At 39.8% G+C, this 20,571-nt stretch overlaps 1 protein-coding gene across 2 annotated transcripts in view; it reads right to left on the bottom strand.

Annotated features, from left to right (window-relative positions):
* triqk (triple QxxK/R motif containing) overlaps positions 1-16,990 on the bottom strand; it is a 30,791-nt gene extending 13,801 nt beyond the window's left edge. For both annotated transcript variants that reach the window (XM_061741846.1, XM_061741847.1), the window contains exons 1-2: positions 16,830-16,990; positions 13,987-14,065 (exon numbers count right to left, since the gene is read on the bottom strand). In XM_061741846.1, the coding sequence (XP_061597830.1) occupies positions 13,987-14,047 (61 nt within the window). In that variant the 5' untranslated portion in view covers positions 14,048-14,065; positions 16,830-16,990. The remainder of the gene's footprint in view (positions 1-13,986; positions 14,066-16,829) is intronic.
* Positions 16,991-20,571: the final 3,581 nt, after the last annotated feature.

Genomic DNA, 20,571 nt, shown 5'->3' with positions numbered 1-20,571 from the left:
ATCAAATTAAAGAATGGGTGTGCCCGTATTTTTCTTCAGTCAAATAAAAGACAAAACAGAAATAATAGTGTTTGGAGCCAAGTAAGAAAGATTAAAAGTCAGCACTCGGCTTCAAGCAGTGAAGCTAAAAAAAAACAAAAAAAAACCCAAGCCAGAAATCTGGGAGTGGTTCTGGACTCAGACCTGAACTCTTACATCCTCATTAAGACAGTAGTGAAGTCAGCCTGTTACCAAAAAAAGAACGTGGAGAATTAAAGGACCGGTGTCTCAGCAGGACTTAGAAGAACTTGTCCAGCTTTTAATCTTCAGTAGACTGGACTTAAGTAACGCTGTTCTCATGGATCTCCCTAGAACCTCCATCAGTTAGTCCAGAACTTTCCGAGTCCTCACTAAGACCTAGAGATCAGAGATCTGTACACTGGCTTCCTGTCTGTCTCTGAATAGATGTTAAATCTTGCTGCTGGTTTTTAAGTCTCTGGATGATCTCGGACCAAAATACATCTCTGATCTGGTCCATGAAGAACCAATGAGAACCCTCAGGTCATCAGGGTCACGCCTACTTTTTCTACACCCAGAGTTACAACCAAACACGGTGAGGCGGCATTCAGCTTTTATTCTCCTCACCTGTGGAACAAACTCCCAGAATGCATCAGGGCTGCTGAAACTCTCAGCTGCATTAAGTCAAGTGTGAAAACCTTTTTATTTACTGCTGCATTTCAGTCATCTCCCACAATGCACTACAACCTTAATTTCTAGCATCTCATTTCTTTTATAATCTTTAACTTATGTCTGTCTGTCTTTAATTTCTGCTTTCAAACTTTTACTTTTTAATGCCTTTTTAAGATCATATTATGTGAAGCACTTTGAATTTTGTTGTACGTGAAATGTGTTACACTAATAAACTTTTGTATCAGTCTTTAACTTTGTAACACCACATTCATATTAAAATAGCTGTTATAGAGTCTATGGTTCCACCTTTGGTTTCTCGCACTACCTTATAGGTGGAGCTTGTCTTAGGGGTTTGTAGGGAACTGATAAATAACCTCTCCAAACAGGTAGAGCTTTCTGTAAGACATCTTACAAACTGAACATTGAAGATTTATCTCTCCATTGACAATGAAAACATAACTGATGATAAACCTCAGGGGATAATGTTCTTCATCCCCCACTGAATAGAGGAAAGAAAAAAAAAACTTGGATTGAAAGCATCTGACTTTACAAACTACAAGCTTACAAACCACATGACATGGAGAACTCCTTTCTCCCCAGTAGGAAGTTGAGAATTGTCGTAGGGCTGTGCGATTAATCGATTTTAAATCTAAATCGGATTTATTAATCACAATCGATGTTAAAAAAAGGAAATCGGAAAATCGATTTTCCTTTTTTGCAGCTGCATTACAAACAGAGCTCGTCTAGAATTCTTTGTTTGGTGGGTGTGAAAATTGTAAATGTTGTCACTTTACTAAACTCAAGGAGGATTTACAGTATCTTTCAATTGCACTTGATTCCCAATAGGGAAATGTGTTTGCTATTTTTCTTTAAAAATAAAGATAAAATATTTGAAACAATTTATTCCATTGTCTTTTGTAGTTTTACCAAAAAAATCGAAATCGAAAATCGGGTTTTCAGAGAAAAAAAAAAAAAAAAAAAAAAATCAGGATTTTATTTTTGTCCAAAATCGCCCAGCCCTAAATTGTCGTTCACCTACTGAATGTACCATTAGTAGCAGTAACATTTCTACTTGCAAATGTTGGTGTCAAATAACAAACATATTATATGTCCTATCATATGGTAATGACGTGCTCCAATGGCTATTGAGTGAAAATTGTAACCCCATTTACATGTACGGTAGCTTGAAGCTGTAACACCAATTTCACCCACGGCTGCTACAAAAAGTGGCGTAAACTACAGGTGAAGAGGTAGCTGTTGGACCACCAATCTTATAGATACTGAACAAAGAATGTCAAAGACATTTCATTTGTGAATTTGTTGCCAAGAGTCATGTTGATTTTTTTTTTTTTTTCTTTTACTTGAAGAAAATATTTTAAATTGTCTCCTTGCACTGTTGCCCCCAACAGAAGCAGAATACACTGGAGGGAGGTTCAAAGACAAATTGCAAGAGACATTTCAAGAGAAGTAATGACATGGCTCTGTGCTGGTTGTCTAGCTGTGAGGGGAAAAAAAAATAAATAAATCTTTCAAGGTTGTAAAGCTGAACAATTGCCGGTGCTATCATTAAAGTAATCAAAGATTTCATGTCAGGCGGAGAGAAGGTTACAAGCGTCGCTGTCCCCCCAAAAAAACACCACCGAAGAATCCAGGGTGCTCGTGATTGCATTTACCTGTAAATGGTGTTTGATGAAGACTGGGGAGAATCAGTTCATTATTTTGAGCCACTACTCTATTTAGCATAATAAGACATGAAGGGGTGTTTGCTAAAATTAGTCATGTTTGATTGAGCACTCAAAGGAAGGAGTGACTTGCATGTCATTCAAAATTGGCCATTTAATTGAAAACCGATGACAGGTAGACGTCTAAGAATATATCGCTGTAGGAACGATACGCTGCTGATGTGAAAAGAAAATTGCTCCTTTTCATAAAAAACTTTTTTTAATGTCATATATGTTTGGATTTTTTGATGTTTTCAAGTAAGTAGTTGGATTTTTTTTTACCGTTCTATTTACACAAAATGATATCAAATACCACTGCTAATCTGGCTGTAACTGATTAGGAGTGTCGTGATTACAAAAAAGGGGACAGACAGATTAGCATGGCTACTTTCACCATATGCTCCGTCTCCAGGCTCCTAAATACTATTTTTGCAGCTGTTTCCTCTGGCTCTGACCTTCCCCAGACAATTTTGTTAACGTGGATGTGACACTTGGTTGACTCCTGGTCTTTAACCGGTTCCCTTTTTTCATTCTTTGTCCCAAGGATAAAACTTTGTGTTTCATTCAGCTCCAAAGCGTATTCGTGGCACACCAAGAAGAATGCAGTCTGGCTTGTCTTCACATACACCGACTGGACGGGTTGACTTGCTGTTGATTTTTATTTTATTTGTTTTAAGTGCTTGTGACAGTGCCTGATAGGTTGAGCAAACGGACCCACCATTAAACAAAACAACCCGCATTTGGCAGGTGCTAACTTCCAACGCCGTTTGACATCGGTGTCCAACTAAAAAGTAGTAATTTGTGCAGTTTTATGCTTTGCACCGTCTTTGTTCCTCTACATACAGCATTTTTAAATCCAGGACTGTTACAACCCTGAGGCAGAACAGTGAACAACAAGGACTTTTCATTGTGCCTCTGCTCTGCCTCAGTAGGTAATTTTCAGGGGTGAAACAAAGGAGAGACACAATCTTGGTAAAAAAGAGTAAGCATTCACAGTTGATGCAACGCAATGTTGCATCATGTGTTTAGTTTGAAATATCTTCTTGCAGTCTGAATTTGCAGTATAGCTTGTGATTATGTGGCCTTTAGTTTGATCTATAACAACGTAGCAAGGGTGGCTTATGGGTGACTCTTGTGTAAAGTCAACCCATCTCTCACCAGCTCAGCTCCTTACAAACCCTCGGTTATTGCCACAAATCTTCACCTGGCATTTATCAGTGAACTGAACCTTTTCCAGCAATATGATGTGAAATGCTGGTATGGCTTAACAAAAACCCCAAAAGTTTCCATGAAGCCATTTGGAGAGCTATTCACTGCCCGACACAAAACTATTTAGTGTTTTGAAAGCCTAACTCTGCAAAGACTAGCACGTGAACCTCAAACTTCCAAAGACATTTACAAAAAACACTACTTTAGCATTGTGCTGTCGGAAAAACATTGTAATGGTTTCCCAACAGTACATTGCAAAAGTAGTGTTTTGGAAATTTCTCTTACGTCCATATTTACAATTGGTCAGGCAACAGTCAGTCATCTCACATTTGGATTTTCTGGTCTAATGTGAACAGATTTCTAAATTAAATCCTTACTGAGGTGCACTGTTGAGGCACATGACTCAAGTCCTATGTGATGCATTTACGGACCGTTACTGGTTCTAGGATTATTCAATTATATCCAGAGGGATTTAAGTATGTCCAATCGAGAGGCTCCACAAGTTTTTTTTATTATTTTTCTATTTACACAAAACATGAGCTACATCTCCACAGAGCACTGCAGAGATGTTCAGGTTTGGATGGTGAGATTTGTTTTTCTTTTTTAAATTTTAATTCCATAGTTAAAGGGTAGTAAAATAACTGGTCCGTATCCCCACCCCAACAGTGGTCCCGCCCGCTGTTGGGGTACCAGAAGGAAGGGCATGCTACGCTTAAGATGGAGCTAGAAACAGTCTGAAAAAGATCACCACTTTCACGCCACATGAAAAATTACAAATTAAATCAAAACACACACACACACACACACACACACACACACACACACACACACACACACACACACACACACACACACACACACACACACACACACACACACACACACACACACACACACACACACACACACACACACACACACACACACACACACACACACACACACACACACACACACACACACACACACACACACACACACACACACACACACACACACACACACACACACACACACCGTTGATAAGAGGGAATTCAAGAATGTCTTTATGCAGCAATGCCGCTGAAAAGCAATGATCATTACACAAACCAGGAGATCCTATCGGATCACTGGAAAAAAAGTGCCAACAAAAGGTGGGCATATGCAAATATTTCATATTAAGATTTTTTTCAATGGCAGGATCACAATCACTATTTCATCACAATTATTTTTTATTCCATTTTGCACGTTACTGAGCTGAACAGTCGATCCTATTTTTCTATTGCAGAAACATAAACCCTAAAAGAAATAAAATGGTGCATTTATGCCAAAGAACCTTTGCTTAAAACTATGTGTGCAATTTTGCCAAATTGAACTTTAACAAAAGACAATGTTGATATGGTTTAGGGGTCTAGTAAAAATTAGACTTAGTGCCAGAATATCATAACTCAAAATGAAGACTTGCTTTAAAAATTAAACACCACCAGCAGCTTACAGCTACTAAACAGTTAACATCATCAGTTGGTTTAGCTTATATCTATTATCAATTCAATTGCCTTTCTTATTTGAGGCATTACACAGTATGGAACCAACATCAAAAATAATTAAAATTAAAGCTGCAAGCAGCGATGAACGGGCCCTCGCACTCAAGGCCACCGCCCCCCATAAGCATATCAGAAATGACACCACCCACGACTTCCTATGTCAAACCATTCAAAAGTTATGGCAGATAAAAGGGACAACCAATCAGAAGAAGGGGCCTGGCTAATTCAGGCCAATGAAGGTCAAGGACTCCATACAGAATCTGATGCCACCACCCACGACTCTCTATGTCAAACCATTCCAAAGTTATAGCAGAAAATCGGGACAACCAATCAGAAGAAGGGGCGGGGCTAATTCAGGCCAATGAAGGTCAAGGACTCCATACAGAATCTGATGATACCACCCACGACTCTCTATGTCAAACCATTCAAAAGTTATAGCAGAAAATCAGGACAACCAATCAGAAGGAGGGGCGGGGTTAATTTTTTACCAATTATGGTCAAGGACTCAATACAGAGTCCCATGACACCACCCACGACTCTTTATGTCAAACCTTTCAAAAGTTATGGCAGAGAAAAGTATTCTAGGGGGCGCTGTTGAGCCGTTAGGCCACGCCCATTAATGCAAACCATGAAATATCAAATTTATCGCCAGGCCTGGCTTGCATGCAAAATTTGGTGACTTTTGGGGAACTATCAAATTTGGACCAATCAGATGAAGGGGGGCGCACTTTTTGGCTCGAGTGTTGCCACGGTAACACTTTTGAATGAGAAAAGTAATGCGCGTCGTCGCAAGATGGAGACGCACATTTTGATGTTAAAAAAACACACAAATTGCTACTTTGCATTGTGCTGGGATCGAACCCGCGATCTCTCACACGAAAGACGGTGACAATACCCCTCAGCCACGAATCAGCTTGGCCGTTTCCTGACTGACTGATTAGGGAGATACCAACATAGCGATATAATCTGAGTCCCGAATTGTTATTTCGTAATTTTTTAAATATTTGTAAGATATAAATATTAGTAAAACCCCACTATTTGTGCTTTTGTGAATAGCATGTTCCAGTCTTTACTTCCTAGACACACACACTGCATTGAAGGGAGCGTTTGATTTATTGTTCACGTAACATTACTTTTATTTTTTCACAACCAAACCACGCACTTTATTTATGTCATTTGCAACAAGCAAGGACAAAAAATAAATGATTCCACCAAAATTCCAGAGATTTTTGTGGTTGGCTGACACATTACCAGCATATTTCAAATATGTCAAACCATTCAAAAGTTATAGTCAGAAAATATGGACAACCAATCAAAAGAAGGGGCGGGGCTAATTCAGGCCAATGAAGGTCAAGGACTCATTACAGAGTCCCATGACACCACCCACGACTCTCTATGTCAAACCATTCCAAAGTTATAGCAGAAAATCGGGACAACCAATCAGAAGAAGGGGCGGGGCTAATTCAGGCCAATGAAGGTCAAGGACTCCATAAAGAATCTGATGACACCACCCACCACTCTCTATGTCAAACCATTCCAAAGTTATAGCAGAAATCGGGACAACCAATCAGAAGAAGGGGCGGGGCTAATTAAGGCCAACGAAGCTCAAGGACTCCATACAGAGTCCCATGACACCACCCACAACTTCCTATGTCAAACCATTCAAAAGTTATGGCAGAGAAAAGTATTCTAGGGGGCGCTGTTGAGCCGTTAGGCCACGCCCATTAATGCAAACCATGAAATATCAAATTTATCGCCAAGTCTGTCTTGCATGCCAAATTTGGTGACTTTTGGAGAACTATCAAATATGGACCAATCAGATTTCAAAATGGCCGACTTCCTGTTCGGTTTCGGCCATGGCTCCAAGAGACTTTTCTTTAAGTTGTGCCATGATACAGGTGTGTAGCGATTTTCGTGCATGTACATCAAACCGTATTGTGGGGCTTGAGGCACAAAGTTTTCCGGGGGGCGCTGTTGAGCCATTTTGCCACGCCCATTAATGCAAACCATGAAATATCAAATTTATCACCAGGCCTGGCTTGCGTGCCAAATTTGGTGCCTTTTGGGGAACTATCAAATATGGACCAATCAGATGAAGGGGGGGTGCGCTTGTTGGCGTCTAGCGTCGCCACGGTAACACTTTTGAAAGAGAAAAGTAATGCGTGTAGTCGCAGGATGGAGACGCACATTTTGATGTATAACACATCTGGGTCCACGATACGGTTCGGGCCGTATTAATTCTCGAAGGAATGGCATAAATTGCTCCAAAATTACGCGATTAATTCAGAATGTTCAAAATGGCCGACTTCCTGTTCGGTTTCGGCCACGGCGCCAAGAGACTTTTCTTTAAGTTGTGTACTGATACAGGTGTGTAGCGATTTTCGTTCATGTACGTCAAAGCGTATTATGGGGCTTGAGGCGCAAAGTTTTTTCTGTCTGAACCAATCAGATGAAGGGTGGGCACGCTTTTTGGTGTCTAGCGTCGCCACGGTAACGCTTTTGAAAGAGAAAAGTAATGCGTGGTGTCGGAGGACGGAGACGCACATTTTGATGTATAACACACTTGGGGGCACGTTACGGTTCGGGCCGTATTAACTGCTGAAGGAAGGCATAAATTTCGCCAAAATGACACGATTAATTCAAAATGGCCGACTTCCTGTTCGGTTTCTCGACATGACGCCCAGAGACTTTTCTTTAAGTTGCGCCATGATACAGGTCTGTACCGATTTTCGTGCATGTACGACAAACCGCATTGTGGGGCTTGAGGCACAAAGTTTTCAAGGGGGCGCTGTTGAGCCATTTTGCCACGCCCATTAATGCAAACCATTAAATATCAAATTTTTCGCCAGGCCTGACTTGCATGCAAAATTTGGTGACTTTTTGGGCACGTTTAGGGGGGCAAAAAGGCCTTCCTTTTGTCAGAACAATAAGAAGAAGAAGAAGAAGAAGAAGAAGAAGAAGAAGAAGAATTCCTGCAATTACAATAGGGCCTTCGCACTGCAAGTGCTCGGGCCCTAATAAGACATGAAGGGCCAAAAGCTATTTTCAAATAATACCCATAATCTAATGCATTTCTGCAAAGTATTATATAATATTCCACTGCAAAGAATTTTTTAAATGGCGTTAGAGTTAAATATTTAAACAATTAATTGTCTTTGCTTTCAAAAGGCACTAAATAGTTTAATGAGAATGGTTAAATAAAAATGAAGACTAACTGCAGTAATCTGTTACGTCACGCCAGTGCTTGCTTGTCTTTTCATATTTATCAAATGCCTGTATAAGCGCTGTTTGTAGCCTCCATTGGCTTTGACGTAGCTGATGGTTTGAGTTTCAGCTTTAGAAAGGTTTATTGTGGTATCTGAGGCGAGAACCTTCTTCATGCAAACTTCAGCTCCACATAACCGATGCCGACTAACTCTGCTGTGGTATTTTTATTTTCATCCATGGCTCCACACTTGTGAAATTAAAGAGGACGTCATGAAGTGGCTAGTAGCAAAAAGCATGCTTAGACTTAAAAAAACAAAAACAAAAAAAAAAAAAAACAATCGTGGACAGATTTAATTGTTCAGACTCTAATATCCAGTGCAAATCCAACAAGATGGCGAGGACAGCACTTGCACTTGTCTTAGAAGCAATGGGTGCTCAGTGGTTTCAATTGGACGGCCAAGTAGTGTAGGAGTAAATGAAGATTGGAACAATTTCAGAAAGATTTTATGATCACAATAGTCAGAGTGGCACGAACAGAGAAAATTGGAAAGATTTAATGGGCACCTTCTATGGCCACGCACGAGAAAAACTGTACGAAAAGGAGAAGCGATTGATATGGCAGTATGCATCACGAGGCAGATACAAGAGAATAAATAAAGTGCATTTAAAGCACAGGAGTATAACTATAAACAGTAACCCAAACAAACCATTTGTCAAATAAAATCCTGTTTAAAAAGAAAAGTCTTAAACTGCTTTTTAAAAACATCAACAGAGCTTTACCAGCGAATCCATAGAGGGAGAGCATTCCAAAGCGTTGGTGCTGTTGCTGCAAAGGAGCAATCACGCTGCAACTTGAAATGGGTTTTTGGGACCACAGGTAACCTCAGAACTGCTGACCTCAGACTGCAAGTCGGGATGTAAGGCTGCATTAGGTCGGAAAAGGCTACAAGGTCCGAAATATAAGAAAAAGCTTGATATTCAGGGTTCTAAAAGTAAGGGGCTCCACTCTGCTGGGGTGTCAATGGTCTAGTTTGACTAGTTTTTCCATTCCGTTGCAATATTCATGAGGGTTCTGTATTTACCTCAAACTGTGTTGTTCTTGGCTGTGTAATTATCTTATTAAGAGGAGAGCCTGTGTTGCACGGATACGATGTGTCACTGTTACGTAGCCGGTGGAGTTATGGCCATCTTGCAGTAGACACAAGCCAGGTCAGCGCTAACCGTTCCAAACCATACTATACTTATCTGAACTCATACACACCGCTCAATGGCCATGTGCAATCTTGAGCCAGAACAGCTCTAAGCACTTATTTCATTATGCAGTAAGCTACAGTATAATTACCATAAAAGGCCAAAGTCAAAGCAAACAGGTGTGCATGCATGTAAATGTATGTGTGCCACATGCAGTGTGGAGATCTGGACGTATAGCTCACAGTCAAGTACCCTTCAAGAGACTTGGGATCGTTCAGAAAATGCATTGACCGCGTTTGTGTGTGATGGACTCTCATACTTTGTGTCTGTGACATGGCAGCACATGGTTCGGATCTCTGGCATCTGCCAGGATGAAGACTGGTAACACTGGAGGGCTGATAGCAAACACATGCAAAATACTAAAAAAGAAGAAAAAAAATGGAGGGGAGTCTTTTACATCTGCAAGACTTTATATTCTACTGATATGGAAAGGAGAAATAAAAATAATAATAAAGACACACTTACACCATAGTGAAATGTCACCTTAAGATAAAAATTACCAACTTCCCATTCTGGGATTGAGGTCTAGACATGTGTAGATAATTTCGCCGAGCTTTCCACAGGCAGGAGCAATCATTACTTGAACAGAGTGAGTATTTGCACTTCAGTGTCTGAATGCCATAACCTTATCTGTCCTGAGGGCAGGCAATTATAACAGACTTAATAATGGTATTTAAGAAGAGTATACACGGAAGGCCTTTGATAGCCATCTAACATGACAAAGGCACTCCAGCAGAGATGATGATACACCTCCACAGCCTGCCTGGACTGCTGAATGAATACCCCACCTTTTACAATTTCAAATTGCCATGTGCGAACCTTCCCAGCTCTCACCCATCCTCACGCTATCTTTTCTTTCTTCTTCCTCAACGTTCAGTTTTCCACCTTTGCTCTTAAACAGTGGTTCACTAAGACGGATTGAAAATATCACTGACAAGGGTGTTTCATCAAATGAATTTATGAGAATATTGACACGTTAAATGTGGAAGGAAGAAAAAAGAAAAGTTCTACACCTGGAAACAAATGTGACAGTAGAAGATGAGCCCGTTTTGTTGCATCCGTCTCTAATTTTTACGGCCCTGCCAGGTTCAACATAACAGACAGTTGAAGGATATCTGCAGGATAACTTGCCCTACATTTTTGCCCCTCCGTGCACCCACATGCACCTTCATGCACCCACGTGCACCTAGAGCCAAGGAGAGTGAAAAAGGAAAGACATTTTTCAACAGTGTGTCACATGCCAGAGAAGAACAAATACTGCGGTCAAATGGAAAATGTCATCCTTTTCCCTTTCGGAGAACATGACAGGAAAAATAAACGATAAGATCAAAAAAAAGAAAGGAATAAAAAAAAGAAAGAACAATTGCTGATACAAACTAGCAGAAAACATTTTGCTAATTAGAGCCTGACACCATCATGAGTCCTCTTGAACAACCAGGACCTACAGAATAATCGGAGGATGTGAATCGTGTGGGACCAACAATCAATACTGTAGAGGGAGGAAGGGGATCTAGAACAATGCAATCATTAGTGTTAAAGAAAAAACTAAAAACACACACACACTCTTAAGACGGTACTGGGAAGTTTTTCTTGGTTCCCTCTACAAAACAACAGAAGGTCAGGGTCGGACTTTTTATTCTTGAAGTTGTGAAAGACACAACTTCAAGTGTTATCCAAGCCATTGCTTTATGAAGACTTCTTGGAGGTCAATAAAGGATGAGGCATATTCTAAAAGGGCAGAAAAAAAGAGGAAACCCCTTGCTTAGAGAGGACATGTAAATACCCGCATCCGATTCATTTTAAATTTATTTCCACGTACAAATGAGGTGGACATCTCATGATGTGATCCACTGTTATGCAGACAGGTTTTCTTTTAACCGGGTATGATCATTATAACATCAAACAACCTTGAGCACTTCACACAAGAGTTTCAGATTAAGGGCCAGTCCAAATCCCCCCCCCTAGCTCTACTTTTCAGCACTACCCCTAAATTTTGCGCGTTCCCGTGAGGGTAGTGGTGTCCCAATTCCTCTTTGCCTCTAGGGGTAGTAGACATATCGAGGGCTAGGGGGTATCAATCTAGCCCTTTAGAGCGAGGGTTTTCAGATGCTGACTTGGCGACCGAGGGCCTGAGAAAATTTCCCAGAATGCTTTACGTCATCATTTGCAGACTGAATCAAACAAAAAAAACATGGCGGACATTTCTTATTTTTTAGTGAATAAAATCAATATTTTGAGTTAGTTTCTGCATAAAAATACGTTTTGATTACATTTCTAGCGAGAAATATATATTTTACTTTCATTATATTCACTCAGTGAATGTACATAATCACTCGCTTGCCCGTTGTTGGGAAGTCTTTTCAGATCTCGCCAGAATAAAGGCTGATTTATGGTTCCGCGTTACACCAACGCAGAGCCTACAGCGTAGGTTACGCGGCCCCGCACGCCGTACGGTGCGCGTCGCCGCGTACCCTACGCCGTAGTCTCTGCGTCGATTTAACGCAGAACCATAAATCAGCTCTCGAGCCGGCTGCTCTTCTCATCCCCCGAAAACATCGGAGCAAATTTCTTAACAGGCGTTATTTGGATAAACTGAGCCCAGGTTGGGGATCTTAAAGGTTACTTTTACGCCTGAAAAAATATTAAAACTTAAGTGGCATATTAACAGCGCTACAGCAAAAATTAAAACAGATTTTAGCTTTCGGCTTCCCGATATGGTCTGACGTATGTGCAAACATAACTACACAGTCGCTTACGTACCCGAACGTAAACCACGCAGTGAAGTAGCAAGTGGTGTCCCAATCCCTAGGGAAGATTACAAGGGCCCTACCGCTTGTGGCTTCATTTTTAGGGCTAGTGGTAGAAAGTACGGGGGTGTATTGGGATTGGCCCTAAGTTCTAAGTAAAAAGCTACGTCCGTTTCCTGATATGTTATCCTGCTAGTATCTTTGACAGCAAAAGCAGACAGAAATAGCATTTTTATTAACTAAAAGTACCAAATCATTCAGACCTTCCATCAAAATCCAACCATAAGTGAAACAACGTGAACGCTGAATACATTCCAAGATGGATAAAGATCCAATCACTCGGGACGCACTTGAAGGCCATAACACGAAAGTGTTTCAATGAGACTATGTCAGTGACCGCCTAACAAACTAAAGTCATCGGCGTAGGCAATGACATGTTTGAGATTCTGCACAAATGAGCACAAAACAGCCATTTGTCAAACGAAAGGGGGGAGGATTAGACGTTGGACAGTGTCATATGATAAACAACCGCTCACACTCACTGCTAAGAGTCATAATCACCAATTAGCCTAATGTTTTTAAATTGTGGGAGAAAAAACCCGGGGTGCCTAGAGAAGTATTACACATCTCACGGGGAGACAATGTGAACTCCGCAAAGAAACGCCATAGCTGGCATTTGAACCAGTAACAACCCCCTGGCTGTGAGGCAACAGTGCTAACCACCAAGCCAGTCTCATCAAAGTGAAGGGGGAAATAAAAGAAAAAACAAATATAACACACACACACACACACACACACACACACACACACACACTTTCCTATCATTTGTGGTTTTATTTGTCAAATGCTGATGGCAGTGACGAAAAGAAGGAACATAAAACTCGTGCTATGATCTTAAGCAACCACAACTAACTCAACTGATTACAACCATATTCCTTTTGTCAAGCTTTTGTGACGCAAGGGAAAAAAAAAAAAAAAAAAAAAAAAACATTGGAAAGAGTGGTATTTACCATCAGACTTCTCTTAAATACCTACACGTACTGGTTGTAATCCTGTGAAATGAGGTTCAAGTGTCATTTAAATCCAATACAGAGCGTAAAAGGTTCCCAGACCCCGCGAAGATGAAAACAAAGGTCTTCAAAAGATTGGGTCCTTGCTGCATTTCAACATGATTGTGAAACTTTGCCTCTAAAATTGCATGTGATCTATGAAATTGTCTGTGATCTATCATTTGTGACATTAATTTCCATGGTTACTGTATTGTGGTAAGATTGACCACATCAAGCAATGATTTATGATTTTAGTTAAAATAGAGTTGCACAACAAGTAGGAGATCAGCCTCAACTGTCAAAAGAGCATCGTGAATTCATTTTCAGAACTTATTGTTTCAATAATCAGTTATTATACTGGCTGCTCTTGATTGATCTGTAAGTCATCGAGTTTAAAAACTGCTATACAAACACCAGATGTCCCTGCTTTTATTTTGGGAGGTGGGGAGGGGGGGGGGGGGTGAAAAACATAATTCTTCACATCCATTTCCAGCCATTATAAGATCAAATTAACTGGTGACCACAGATTTTTTTTTTTCTTAATTACATTTTACAAATTTGTTGTTACCAAACAAACAGATTCACCAGAACTGGGTAACACAAGACTCACCAATCTGCTTTCTGTATTGATCAACTGGTAAGTTGGTCGCGCTGGCATCCTTCCTGCCCATTTTTTTCCCTTGCGCCGTCTGACAGGAAATAACGAGGAGAAAAACAAGCATGTGAGTAAGACAATTTCACAGCTGTGCCTCAGTTACACCTGATCATTTAGTTAAATCAAATACAGATACAGCACCTTTCCAGAGATAAGCTGTGAAATCTGCAGGAAAGATTCAAGTAATTGCACAATCATATATAGAGAAGAGTAGTCACTTTTGATCAGGCAGATGGTTTATCTTTCACACACATCTGCTGCACATAATTAAATTAATTCTCACCACCTTCTATGCGCGTTACATTCTCAGTGAGAGCTTCCTATCGATCTCATTTAGTTTAAAGCCGCTTCCCTTCACACCATGAGTTCTCTTATTACTCCAACAGATCAGAGGTATGTTATGCAGAGAAAGAGCTAAGAATATTACACTTTGTATAATTTGTGACTACACATTCTGCCAACAAGGATTGTGATTTAATGTCGAAGCATGTGTGTGTGTAAAAGTGAAATATTCCTCAGAAAAGAGCTAAAAATCATTGTTCTTGTCTGTTGCATCCATTCGGTGAAGTCGGTGCTTTAAATTCCAGACAGACTCTCCAACAGTGAGCTGCATCAAATCAATATTGCAGTCCTTTGTTTAAAATAAAATAAAAGACCAAAAAAAAAAATGAACACCTATTCTTTGTGAGGATACAAAAATACCTGGCTTTGAGGTTTGAGAATGATTAAAAACACGTGCGCCCACCTTTGGTTAGACAAATATTAGTCAGTGCATAAGGTGCTCTAATGATAACTGAAGTGCAACAAAAAGGCAATATTTAGGTGCAGCAGACAGAAATACGTGCATGCAGGTGTGCACACTGGGAGATGAGCAAGGTGAATATGAAAAAGCATCTAAGCGTATCCAAGAGAAACAAGAGCAGTGGAGAATCTGTGGAAGCAGCTGGGGAACAGAAGAGAGCGAATTAGCATGTTCACGGAGCGTGGCTGGCTGCCGAAGCTGGCTGAAAACTTCTCGTGGGAGACCGACGCTGCCAATGGAGTTTTGTTTCTACAGTTACGAAGAAAAACACACACACAAAACCTGCTGGTCTCAGCTACATTTAAACACAGTTAGTGCAAGCAAAGAAGTACAATTGAAGTTCAGCAGCTGGAAATCAGAGTCCGCAAATTACAGAAAAAAAAAAAAAAAAAAAAAGGAAAGAAAATATTGACAGAAGGAGATGGTAGGGGTGTGAAAAAAATATTGATACAGCGATATATCGTGATACTTCATCACCCTATTAAAATATCGATTTATTTGAAAAAACATATTCCACATTTTGTGTATGTAAAAATGCACCTTATTTTAGATACCCTATGATCAGTATTAGTACCCTATGATACCCTATTTGGCTACTAATTTCAGTATCTATGTTCTTTATTTTTATTTTCTTCATATTTTTCAGCTCAGTGTTTTCAGCGAGTGCACTTATGAAATGTTTGCAAAGGCTTTTTTTTGTCTGATCAACAAAGCACCTATGCAATGCAGTTAAAGGGGACCTATTATGGCATCTAATACCTATTTTAAACAGGCCTTGAATGTCTTAAAAACAAGCTTTTGATTGTTTTTGCTAAATAAATTAGAAATTCAGCCTCTGAGCCATGTCTTTATCTTCCCATTCTCTAACCTGAGTGGGCGGGGAGGCTATGATAATGACGCTCTGTGCCGATTGGCTGCCTGAATGACGCGATACACCGCTACGAAAAAAATGGCGGAAGCTCCGGCCGGTGGAGTTGGTTGTGGGCGTGGTTTCACGCATCGGAGGCCAACCTATGTAAATCACATTTTGGTTGCGTAACGACAGGAGCAGAATCTGAACGGCTCGTAGATCCACATCACACTGGACGGCTCATCCGGGCGGCTGTACACACACTGCAGAATTTGATTGCTTTCCTCCTTCTCTGAGTTGGCAGGCTGAGGGGAGACCACTTTATATATGTTAAAGCAAGAAAAAACATGTTTTTCATAATAGGTCCCCTTTAAATATGTTAAGACATCATTGGAGAGGGACGTGTCAAAGTTTTCTGGATACAGCTCCACCTTTCCAAGCAGACTCCGCAGACGCTGGTGCATTTGAAAATGTTTCAGGATCTTTGGTGAGACAGCCTTTAGACCTAAAATTCTTCACTAGAGGGAGAGCAAATTCTCCTAAATTTGATCAAGATTCCTGCCATCTGAAGTTGCATGCACATCTTAACTTGGATAAGTCATGAACAGACTTTTGTGGGCCAAAGGCTAATGCTGGGATCAGGACCAGGACCAGGAAACAGGGACCAGGAAACAAGACCAGAGAACAGGGACCTGGACCAGGACCAGGACCTGGACCAGGACCTGGACCTGGACCAGAGACCAGGGACCAGGACCAGCAGCTCAGCAGCCACACCTTCTGCATAACTGCAGTAAGTAATGACATTTGAAACAACAGCCCTGCAATGAAAACTGCCTTCCTCGAACTAAACAGGAACTGGGACCACTTATGTAACACAACTGTAATAGAGATTAGTTTTAATGTTCTCTGTTTGACAGCATTCCTGAAATGACAAACTTTCCTTTAAAAAAAAAATTGTAAAAATAAACATCAGGTCTTTGAAAACTCACATTACCTTCGTTTTCACATTTATTCCTTAAAGAAGGTAGTGAAGACAATAATCCAACCGAATCCAACCGAAAGTTATCTGTATAATAGTTTTAAAATAAGCTAAACGAATACAGATAGGACATTTGTTTCACGCATTGTAATGAAGAAGATACTTACACTGTTCTTGTTTATCGAGGATAAATCTGTTACTTAGTGGAGCTGTTTCTGCATTCCCATATCCTGGCTGCAGCAGCGACGTCAGGGCAACGGAATCGATCTTTTTGAGGTACTTTGATCCAAATTTCCCCAACAATGCCAGCACATCACTTCCACTTATATTACTTCCTGGTTTGTTTGACAGACAGCGTTTTCGTCCAATCAGAAGCGGACATTTGTCACGTTGTCCAATAGAAGGATGAGGGGTGGGACGCACATACCAAAACACGAGAGGAGCACATGACGAGTGGATAGTCGAGAATCCCAGTACATTAACCCACAATTCCCAAACTACTGGATAGACTTTAATTCATATTCTTAAAGTAAGACTGTAAACTAAACGAGTGCATATATTTATTAATCACTACCAGTCAAAAGTTTGGACACACTTTGCCATTAATTGTTTTAGGAAAGTGTGTCTATACTTTTGACTGGTAGGGTATATATGTTTTTGTTTTTTTTCTTGATACCAAAATCAGTGATAATTTTTGTAAATTACCACACCTTGATAATTCAATTATTTATTATTATTATTATTATTATTATTATTATTATTATTATTATTATTATTATTATTATTATTATTATTATTATTATTATTATTATTATTATTATTATTATGCCAACATATGAATAAAATAGGGATTTATGAATTGTATATATAAAGAATGTATATAATATTAATAAAAAAATTAATAGCAACATACTTTAGACAGAAATGTCTGGTTTAAAATGCCAAATGCCAACTTTTCCTCAGAGGGGGAAATTAAGCCTTAAAGTTCCCCCCATGGAAGTATGACAGCTCCACCACAAGTTCCTTAAAGTTTAAGGAACTTGTGGTGGAGCTGTCATAGTTCCATACTGTACATGACTTATTGTGTGGAGGTATGGGGTAACACCTATAAAACAAATACAAACCCTATTTTCCTGTTACAGAAAAGAGCGTTAAGGATAATTAATAGATCTGACTATTATAAACCAACAAATAATCTCTTTATTAAATATAATACTTTAAAATTCCATGATATAGTAGAGCAGAAAACTGTTTTATTTGCCTTTAAAGCCCAGCAGAAACTGCTACCAAACTACATTCAGGACCTGTTCCAAATAAAAGAAACCCACTATGACCTGAGGGGGAAACTCATGTTTGAGATGACGACAGCAAGAACTAATATTAAAAAGAGATGTACATCAATTAAGGCTAGAGAAATTTGGAATAGTTGTGATAACGACCTAAAAATGTGCAGTTATATCTACAAGTTTAAGGAAATGTTTAAAGAAAATACTGTAAATAAATATAAAACACTATAATTATAAAGTATACTATCCAAAACATTCTAGAATGTGAAACGTCAATTTTATATTTTGTCTTATTTATTTTTGTCTTCTTTATGTATTGTTTGTTTCCACGGAGTAATGCTAATGTCTCATATTTAAGCTGATCATAAGAAAAAAAGGGTAGGCACTATAAACTACGGCTTCAGCCTACACCTTTTCGGCAAAAGAAAGGTTGTTTTTTTTTACCTTTTCATGTTGTTTTGTAAAAAAGTGTGTATAAGCCGAAATAAACATTCATCATCATCATCATCATCATCATCAGCTTTTTGCAAAAACTAAATTGAGTACCTTTTGTCCCTCAAAGCCACACAGCCTCCAACAACGCAGGGCATTAACAGTCAACGCCACTTTAGAAAAAGAGCAAGGAAGAATGAATCATCACCCAGGTGCTAAAGTGAATGGTTCTAATGATGTGGTATAAAAAAATATATTTGAGTTTTGGTTTGTGGAGAAGAGGTCTGTTGGGAATGGGGCACTGAAAAGAAACATGGGGAAAAAAGAGCTTACTAACTAATCTAGTTTGTAATAAAGGCATGGTAGCAGATTTAAAAGAATAGAAAGCATCACATTTTACGTAGATTGTTTTAAATAAACAATATAAAATAAACATTTAATTTAAACATTTAATTAAAAACAATTTAAATAAACATAAAAGGCAGCACGGTGGCTTGGTGGTTAGCACTGTTGCCTCACAGCAAGAAGGTCCCCGGTTCGACTCCCAGGCCCAGCAGGGTCTTTCTGTGTGGAGTTTGCATGTTCTCCCCGTGCTTGCGTGGGTTTCCTCCCACAGTCCAAAAACATGCATGCTAGGTTAATTGGTGATTCTCAATCGCCCCTAGGTGTGAGTGTGAGTGTGCCTGGTTGTTTGTCTGTATATATGGCCCTGCGCAGTGCTTTAAGTGGGAAAAAATAAGTGCCGGTACTCTCCCCCTCCAGTCATACAAATATGGGACTATGTAAATTTATTTATTTACATAGTCCCATATATATATATATATATATATATATATATATATATATATATATATATATATATATATATATATATATATATATATATATATATATATATATTAAACTCTCCCACTCCCTTCCAGTCGCGGCATATTTTGCACCCACTTCCTACGAGTCTGTCTTTCACTGCACCTATCAAATAAAGTTGCAAGAGCCGCATGACACCGGCCAAAGAGCCGTATGCGGCTCGCGAGCCGCGGGTTGGCCAAGCGCGCCTTTACGTCTGTACGGCAAGCTTTGAGCATCAAAACACCTTAATCAACAAATCCAACCTGTAGACTTTGGGGAGATCGGGGGGAGTTACTGACTGATGGGGAATCTGGGAAGAACAGTACCGGTACGCGCCGCACACAGTAAATAATTTCCGGTACGCTGATGGGTACAATTTAGAAGTGCCGGTACTGCGTACCGCTCCGTACCGGCCCACTTAAGGCACTGGCCCTGCGATATACTGGTGACCTGTCCAGGGTGTAACTCCTGCCTCTCGCCTGAAAATAGCTGGGATAGGCTCCAGCAGACCCCCGTGACCCCGCAAGGGATAAAGCGGGTATAGATAATGGATGGATGTTTTAAATAAAGGAAACTGGGCAACAGAGTTGGAGAAAGTAGATGCTTATACATTCAAAAATCTATAAGCATCAGTAAATTAAATATATCCAAGGTCTGTAGAAATGTAAACATCTCATGCTGGCATTAGGGCTGTTACAGTGAAGATACTGTATCTGCAAACCTGCATCTTCTTGAGTATACATATTGAATAACAGACACTATACAGTTTCATTTAAATAGTCATACTTGTCTGGAGAGCAAACCATAACCCATGACTAGTCCCTTGTTGGATCAATACCAAGGGCATAGTTGTCCCCCTTTGAAAACAATGACACTGCACGGTGTTAAAGGAGCAATAACTGAACTCATCAAAGATGAAGCAATCTCTCACCACAATGTTCACTTTGCTTTCATCAGTCATTTTACATTTTCCCTTTGTTTACTGTGTATAATTTTATTCCTTCCCTAATTGTCCCCAGCCTCATTGCTGCCTGGGGCTTTGTGCAGATTATGAGTAGACTTGCCAGCGCTTGAAACTTATTGAAGTTTAAAATGATTTTCTGCTCTCCCACGGGCATGCCATTTGCATGCGGCACAGCAGTAACTAATAGATGTAATCTGTCTGTAATTTGCCTGTATTATGCTTTACTTTACATGAAGTTGCCATTTGCAGTGAGCCCTTTAACTGTGCCCATTGATGGAGAAATAACTCGAGTGACATTTGTCAATGATGTTTTTTTTTTTAACACAGCAGTAATGACTCCAAAACAGAAAACTGCAACGCATGTTCACCTCAGACAGC

The sequence above is a fragment of the Cololabis saira genome, chromosome 15 (genome assembly GCF_033807715.1).
Source record: "Cololabis saira isolate AMF1-May2022 chromosome 15, fColSai1.1, whole genome shotgun sequence".
Classification (NCBI taxonomy): Eukaryota; Metazoa; Chordata; class Actinopteri; order Beloniformes; family Belonidae; genus Cololabis; species Cololabis saira.
Note: the sequence above shows the minus strand (reverse complement) of the source record. Positions and strands in the feature narration are given on the sequence as shown.